The sequence below is a fragment of the Anarrhichthys ocellatus genome, unplaced genomic scaffold, assembly GCF_004355925.1.
Source record: "Anarrhichthys ocellatus isolate YVR2014 unplaced genomic scaffold, GSC_Weel_1.0 scaffold22, whole genome shotgun sequence".
Classification (NCBI taxonomy): domain Eukaryota; kingdom Metazoa; phylum Chordata; class Actinopteri; order Perciformes; family Anarhichadidae; genus Anarrhichthys; species Anarrhichthys ocellatus.
Genome location: NW_022280052.1, coordinates 2,840,378 through 2,848,569, shown reverse-complemented (window position 1 = coordinate 2,848,569; position 8,192 = coordinate 2,840,378). Strand labels below are relative to the sequence as shown.

Below are 8,192 nucleotides of genomic sequence, written 5' to 3'. Positions count from 1 at the left end.
AATAAATGTATTGGAGTAAAAAGTAAAATTTTTCCCTTTGAATTGTAGTGATGTTAGTAGCACATGATTAAGTAGCATAAAATGTGACTGTTGGGAAGACAAAACAAGTCATTTTAATATGTTTTCTTGGGCTCTGGGGAATTTTTAATGAGCATTGTTTCACTTTTTTCCAACAGTTTATATACTCAATAAATCAAAATATGTAAAAAATCTAAAAAAATCACGTCATCTTAATTCCACTGTTAATAAATGTTAAAATTGAATCATCAACAAGTCATTTATCACAAAAAAAAATGTCAGGTACAACAGATTTTATTTTACATTTCTATGTTGCAATACCTAGTTACAATTAGGAACTTATCTGAAATGGTTTTACCATCATTATAACTGTGTATCTACTTGGCTGTGTAACCATTGAAATAATGCTGAAGGAGACAATGATATTTTTAAATGGTGTTTACACTGCTGGTGATGGATTAAACAACAACCTCTTTCAAGCAAACTCACTGGCTAACGTAAAGCAACCTGTAGATGTTAGTGATTAAAGCAGACCCAAATTAGTCCTGGAAGTATATGACTGTACAGCTGCACATCCCTTCAGACAGACAGGCAGACAGTCAATAAAGCTTTCTAAATAAATTCACATTCTATCTGTAGTCAGGTTTACACAAACAAGGCAGTAAGTGCTTCTCCCTCTTTTCTTTTCCCACACAGGGTTGCTTCAGGTGTACCTGAGTCCACAAGGAGCAGAGATCTCTTGCTGTTGGAGAGCAGGACTACAGTTGCAGCCGCAGGTGAGGGTGTGGCACAGCTTTACTGTAACAAGCAGTCTGAAGGGAGAGGCTACAGTTTTTAGTAACTGGCGATGGATGAACCTCCAGGGTGGGACTGTGCTGCTGTATGATGGGCCAGAACACCGGGGGAAGGCTGAGCTCGGTGGACAGCACTCCTACAATGGGCTGGTGAGGCGGGTGGCTGTAGCGCTCCCCTGTCATGAAGGGGAAAAGTGGAGGAGAGTGAAGTCTGAGGGGGCACCGTGAAACATCAGAGTCTGAAGAAGCGAGAGGTGAGTAAACATCCCTCGTTTTATCCACATGAGGAGGAGGGCAGAGACAAGGACGGATGCTTCTGTCAGTATGTGATGGGGTGATGTCCTTTTTGTCTTCGGGCCCGACCTCCTCCTGTTCCACCTTGCTGCAATGTGATGCCTCCTCCAGACTGTGGTCTTGGGAGAAGGGGGAGCACCTCTGACCTTTACGAAACTTTGCCCTCCTGTTCTTAAACCACACCTGCATGAGAGAGAGTAAACAGCAAAGGTAGGCCTATGTTAACATGCCTAGAAATTTAAAGGTAATCCTGATAATGAAGGTAAAGACATAAACGAAAGCCGTTGGCAGTAATCTTTTTTTTTTCGTATATGAGAAATTGTAAAACAAAAGAGCACATTTTAGACAGATGAGAAGTAAGTTTCTATTTTCTTTCCCTCCTTAAAGTTGCATGTCTGAGAATAAATATTAATATAAAAAGTTAAATGCAGCAGGGTTTTATTCGTGCTTTCCAGCTAAATGTTCACCTTAAATAATACACCACAAACAGTATTGGTTTCAGAAGGTTTACAGTCAGGTGTTGGGCGTAGTGTGCGCTCACCTGAATGCGGGCCTCAGGCAGGTTGATGCAGACAGCCAGTCTCTCTCTCATGCCGACATCTGGGTACTGAGTCTGCTGGAAAGCTTTCTCCAGAGCCTGCAGCTGCGACACCGTGAAGGCCGTTCGGCTGCGGCGCTGCTTCTGCTGGTTGCCATATCGAGCCTCCAGAATGAGCTCTGGCAGGACAGAAGAAAACAAAAAGTCATCACCAAAATATAGTCAGCAGTAAGTTCTCTTTAACTTTCTGTAATTAGGAGCATGGCAGGGAAGTAGTTTGCTTTTTTTCTTCCATATTTTGATGTTGTTTCTCTTTCTTATCAGCGATGCAGTAAATATATTGACCTGATTTCAAAGTTTTATTTGAAAGAGTTTCCTCTTTTCTTCTCTTTTCAGGCTCACGTAAATCTGTAAAGTATCACTTCATAGTAAGCTTTGCACAAGTGGAAGTTGTGCAGGTTGATATATACAGTGTTGGAAGAAGTATAAAGATTCTTCACTGAAGTCAAAGCAGCAATACCACACTTTAAAAATACTCCATTACAAGTCATACCGTCATCATTTCACTTAAGTAAATAAGCAGTACCAACAACATAATGCAACAAAATGCATTCATGTGTAAGTAGCACTGCAATGCTAGTAGTGCACTTAGATCCTTTAAAAAATATATATTTTGATGTGCAAAATCTTTATTTGCAAAGTAACCATTGGTGAAAGAAGTACTCTGATTTTTATTTAAGTAAAAGTTGCAATACTACAGTGTAGAAATACTCTGTAACAAGTAAAACTCATGCATTCAAATGTTTACTAAGTACAAAGTACACAAGTATTGGCATCAAAATATACCGAAGTAATCTGTCAAGTAACTAGGAACTATTGCTCTCAAATAAATGTAGTGAAGTAAAACGTAAAGTATTTGCCAGTGGAGTAGAAGTACAAAGTATCAGAAAATGGAACAACAGAAAATGGAACAACATTGTACTGAATTAGAGCTACTTGTGTAAATGTCCCCAAAACGAATCACTGTTCATTAAAGTTTCTGTTGTTCATAATCTATTGTTTATCCCTATTATGATCATCAACCGGACACCGTTAACCCTCTTGGTAATCACAACATCCTTGTGTATTAATTAGTTACATACATTTTTAAACATTACATAGCAACATAGTTCTGGAGAAGAGAAAATCATTTTAAACTTCGATGACCCACCTGCCAGTCTCTCAGCCACAGAGAGGGTGTGCACTGTGGGGCTGGCTGCAGAGTAAACGTGGTACTGCTCCGCCATCTGGTGGTGCAGGTCGAACAGCATGGAGTGAACACCGTGGAGGGGATACACACCGCCACCGCTGGACGTCCCGCAGAAATTCAAGGAGTTCATATTAAATCTAAGGAAGCAGAAAAACGTCTTTAACTTACCAACGTGTGTATTTTTATATGGATAGCATTATAATATACTTGAGTACTCTCCCACCTTAGGCAAAGTCAACTAAATGTTGTAAACTTGCTTCTGATGTTTTAGGTAAAGCACTTTGAATTGCCTTGTTGCTGAAATATGTTGCATAAATAAACTTGCCTTGGCTGTTAAAGGATAAAGGGAGCAATTACTGCAGAAAGACTATAAAAAAATGTTATTATCTGTTAATTTGATCAAATTGTTCGAGTGAGAAGCCAACAATACACATCTACGACAGAACATTAGTTATTACTAGAGGGACTAACATTATCCCTCAGTGCTGCTTATATTATTATTATTAGGCTACTTGCCTCCTTTTCTCCTTCCTTGGCATATCTTTATTCACTGTTCAGATTGTGAACGCTGTATTTTATAAGTTACTTAATACAGTTGTATGAATTGGTAACAATTCGGTTGGGAGATTCAACATTGTAAGTAAAAAAAAACATTGTTTTATTTTACAAGAAGACCAAATTTGTACACCTATTTTGCATCTTATTTCAATAAAAGCAACATTTTTAACTCAAACAACTACAACTAAAAAAACAGATTCCTTTTATCCATTTAACAATTAAGACACAAAAATTTACCTTTCAATTCAGAGATGAAAACGTCGTTAAAACCTTCAGTTTTTTAGGGTCCTTGGCTGTTTACCTGAGATCCAGCGTGTGGATCAGAATCTGGTGAGCTGTGCAGTCCAGTATTTCTTAGTCCAGTTTGGGCCTTAAATCCTCGCACACCAGCGCTCTTTGTCGTGGCACCAATCTAATTCTCTGAAACCATTCTCACCCACGACAATTTAAGAAGCATTTACCCAGGCTCCCCTCAGCCATTAGCCAATAGAAAGAAAGGTATTAGCCGGGATTAGGTGGGATGAGGGGAGAGAGGGGGGTTGCAAGGAGCTCAAGTTTTTGAAACTATTGAACTTGAGAGATTGATGCCAAGGATCCCCCTATAAGCGAGCGTTTCATTCCCTCCCGTTAAAACAATTAAAACAATGCCGGCTAATCTCCGAGGCAGGACAGATTAAAATAACAGCCTTTGATTGTGCTCTCCCTCCCAGTCCTCTTTCTCCCAGACCGCTGGCTTTGACAGTCTCCCCTCAGAGGGTTTTTTTTTTTTCTCTAAGGGTTTGTTTTGCTAACAGGCACCATATTTTGCCCATAAACTGTCACCGTGTGAAGTTAATCCGAACCTCCTCAATGAGAACTATTTCTTTAAAGATCCAGCTGAGCTAAATTAGAAGTCTTCCCAGGAACAGAAAACAGGAAAAAGAACTTAACAACATGAAGTCTAACGGGCAATTTGTCATCAACACTTTTATCACCATCACTTCTGGTACATGGTGGAGTTTAGTTACGGTTTTTAGGTTGAGTATTCTATTTTATGCCACTTTATACTGCAAATTAAGTAATTTTACTACAATTAATTGACTAGTACTTATTACTTATTACTTATTACTTTGCTAATTTAAATTTTACCCACCCAACATTCATTTACACAGTGTAATGTAGTATATGCAGCTAAGGGCATTCACCTTTTTTATTTATGCACATGGGTTTGTCAACAATTATAACTTCTTCTACTTTATAATATTCCAACTGTGTTTTATTCATTATCTGTTTATAAATCAGCCTCTGAGTCCACAGAAGGAGTTAAAGTTGTAGACAAATACATTCAAAAAACATGTATATCTGTTTACAATTACAGTATAATGTGTTGTAATCCATTTATTAGATGTTTGCGTACTGCTTATGAATACTCAATAGAGGGTTTGTAGTAAAATATTATGTTGTTACTCAAATACTTGACTTACTTACAGTTTTTAAGTTAAGTATTTCCATTTGATGCCACTTTATACTTTTACTCAACTACATTCTAAAGGTAAAGACTTTTTACTATTTGACAGCTGTAGTTATTGATTACTTTATAGATTCAGATTTGACCTATAAAGCTTATAAACTGTGACGTATTGGTGTAAATTGTACTACCCAGCAGTAGGTAGTTAAAAGTTGCCGATCCATTTAGTGCTGTGTAGCTGCACTGGAGCTTTCGATGGAGGACTTCTTGTCTATGTTTACCAGTTGAGATGAGCCAACATGGACTTTAAAATGCTCACAAAAAAATGGAAACATGAACTTCTGCAATGACAACTGCCACCTCCATCTGCTGAGGAAGATCATGTGATACGATGTAACGCTCCAGAACAGCTACTAAATGGATCTTGTCTGCGATTGTTTTGCTAATTAAAATACTGTTTATACGTGAATGCATTGGTAATAATCTGATGCAAAGTAGCTTGTAGGAAAAAATCCCATCACTCTAACGAAATACATTATATTTATATCAAGCATCTACTCAAGTACTCAACATTAAATTGATGAACAAATCAATGCATCAATAATTATAATCAATACTATTAAACTATATATGTAAATATAATATAATATCACTCTGAAAAGGTCCATTCTGTATAATGAGTATTTTTACTTGTGGTACTCTCTAGAGTATTTCTAAACTGTGGTATTAGTCCATTTTATTTATAGCCCAACAACATACATCACTGTCTATATTTACATCCTCCATTTGGATAAGACAAAACTCCACATTATAAAAGCGCTTTAAAATCTGACAACTCGATCATAGTTAAAAATGTAGGAGACAGAAGCGCAATTATTAGTTTCAAAGTATATTTTCTTGAAGTTAGTTTAAAATGTAATAGTATTTACTATTTGTTTTAGTTTGCAACATCAAAATAAACTTCCTGAGTGAAGAATTCTCTAAACTAATGTTTTGCTGCGAGTACAACTTGTTGCATATCATTAAGTACTGCAGAGCCGCTTCCCTGCGTTCAATTTCAGTTACAACATAAATAATAGTACATTCCTCCAGCCGATAAAGGCACGGATCATTTTTGTATTAATAATCACAGATAAACATGCGGGATGTCTTGATAGTTATGTACTTGTGCACAAATATTCCTGGTTCACTTCTTCCTCTCAAACTGCTCAGACTTCCAAAATATGTGAAAATGTTTGTGCTCTTTTTTTCACATTTTTATTTCTTCCTCCTCCCTTTGCCGTTCTTGGCTGTCAAGCTATATTAGTGTCCGATAGAAATAAGTCATTTAGAAGAGGCTCTGTCGGCCAGCCCCTCAGCCCCACTAAAAGCTCCAGGATTAGGTCCCAGAGGTCTTTGTCTCCGCAGCCCACAGGATTAGGGGAGATTTACTGCGAGGAGAGAAAAAAAGTAGTTATTTCATGGCACTTTCATGATGAAACCTGGCCAAAGCTGTGTTGGCTGGGGGGATTAGAGACACACAAAGAGTGTGGTTGTGTGTGACCCTCCCCATCCCAGAGCTGCCACCACTGACTCACTCAACACCCCCTCCTCTCTGGATCATTTCCCCTTTCTATGGGCCAGGCAGGGCTTCACCTCCTACCCATCAAGACAACCAGGGTTCAGTCTAAATGGCCTCCTGTCATCCAAAACGTGCTGACTGACTCACTCTGTGAGCTCCACACAACGCTAACATCGTATTCCTTTAAGGTAATCAGCAGTGTTGTAAAAGGCCCTGGTGCAGCAGGTCTAATCACCAGGATGTGAGTGTTTTGCATTAAAGACTTCGGTGCAGAGGTAAATGAGAAGTTGCTGGATGCGAGTCCCTCCTGTAGTGTTTAAAACCCGCTTAAAGGGAGTTATCCTGCTCTGAGAGGATCCACTTACACATGCATGGATTACAGTGAATAAAAGACAAAAGGCTGAGTCACATCACTGACAACAGTCTCAGCGCCGAGCAGGTGGAAACCCGCGCCGGTTTAATAACTGTTGTCACACAGCAAGAAAAGATGGAATTACAGTAAGAAAATGACAACGTGAATAGTGAGTGACTGTCAAAGCATCTCGTCTTCATCCCACTTGATGGCAAATAACATGAAGTTATTAAAGTTCAGCTAACAAAAGCCCTATCACATGTTTTCCTGTACTGCTGCAAACATTGGTTGATAGCAGGTGATACCTTCATTAACAATGGTTAATAAATCACTTAACCATTATCAAGAACAACTTTTATGTTGCCTGGTTGGGAAAGATCCCTTTGATTAGTTTGACCACTTGTTCTCTAAAGTAAGGGCTCCTAATAATAAATGAACACTCAAAACTGCAGACTTGATGAAAAAACCTCTTTGTTAATGACTTACTTAATGGCCTTAATGACTTATTAGAAAGGGAGAAACCAACAAGTATTCATTAAAGGGCACCAACATTTATTACTGCATTACTAAATGGAAAGGATAAACAGCTGCCGACAACAACTTGGATTATAACTGATCTATTTATCAACCGTTAAGAACGTTATAATTTATAAACATTTTAAAAAGAGTAGTTTATCAGAAGATGGTACCAAAAGCTGTGATGCAAAATATTTTGTTGGATTCAAAAGCCTGCAAAAAAGATCCATAACCTGATATTGAATAAGCAAAACACACAAATTGACTCAATCATGGCTCGCAACTATCGATTATTTTCATTATTGATTAAACTGCCGATTATTTTCTTGAGAAATCATTTAGGCTCATCCCAGATTCATAAAGCCAAACAGTCCAGATAAAGATATTTTCATCATTATTCATTATTAGAGGAGACTTAAAACAACAGCAAATGTTGTCATTTTAGATAGAAGCTGGAACATTTGAATGTTATGGCCATTTGAGTGAGGCAGTTGAAGTAAATGAGGGCGGGGGGGCGGGGGGGGGGGGCAGTTCATCTTCTTCCTTTCTTCTTTTTTTGCCACTAAGAGGTTTTTGTTAATGTCTCCTGTTTAACAGATGTTTCAGAAAGCAGTCCTCCCCTTATGTTCAAGCTTTCTTTAATTACTTATCAATAGTGGGAATTTGTATTGACAAGAGCCTGTCAGGAGGGGACCTTTGTAGTTGTCAGTTATCTCAAAGGAAGGCCCCCCTCAGACACCAACTGGATCGATCGGCATGCAGAACACAATTGAGAGGCCTTCGGGGGCCTCGATCATAGTCCGGGAGCATGTGGACCGAAGAGGGGAGAGCTAAAGGCTTCTTCATCGAGGGGAATCGATAGGGC

At 38.5% G+C, this 8,192-nt stretch overlaps 1 protein-coding gene across 2 annotated transcripts; it reads right to left on the bottom strand.

Annotated features, from left to right (window-relative positions):
• Positions 1-227: 227 nt before the first annotated feature.
• On the bottom strand, positions 228-3,832 carry dmbx2 (diencephalon/mesencephalon homeobox 2). 2 transcript variants are annotated; one of them, XM_031859809.1, is made up of 4 exons: positions 3,753-3,832; positions 2,855-3,030; positions 1,648-1,823; positions 228-1,289 (listed from the first exon to the last, which is right to left on the bottom strand). In XM_031859809.1, the coding sequence occupies exons 2-4, from the start codon at positions 3,021-3,023 to the stop codon at positions 777-779; spliced, it is 858 nt and encodes a 285-aa protein (XP_031715669.1). In that variant the 5' UTR covers positions 3,024-3,030; positions 3,753-3,832; the 3' UTR covers positions 228-776. The 2 variants fall into 2 exon arrangements, with proteins under 2 accessions (XP_031715669.1, XP_031715668.1); XM_031859808.1 differs by having other exon boundaries at positions 3,689-3,822.
• Between the last annotated feature and the right edge of the window lie 4,360 nt (positions 3,833-8,192).

Excerpts from the sequence above, each read along its gene's own strand:
- dmbx2 (XM_031859809.1), bottom strand. The coding sequence starts at position 3,023 with ATGAACTCCTTGAATTTCTGCGGGACGTCCAGCGGTGGCGGTGTGTAT. Across the intron at positions 1,824-2,854 it reads TGTGGCTGAGAGACTGGCAG|AGCTCATTCTGGAGGCTCGA; the intron begins GTGGGTCATCGA and ends CTGTCCTGCCAG. Across the intron at positions 1,290-1,647 it reads TGCCTGAGGCCCGCATTCAG|GTGTGGTTTAAGAACAGGAG; the intron begins GTGAGCGCACAC and ends TCTCTCATGCAG.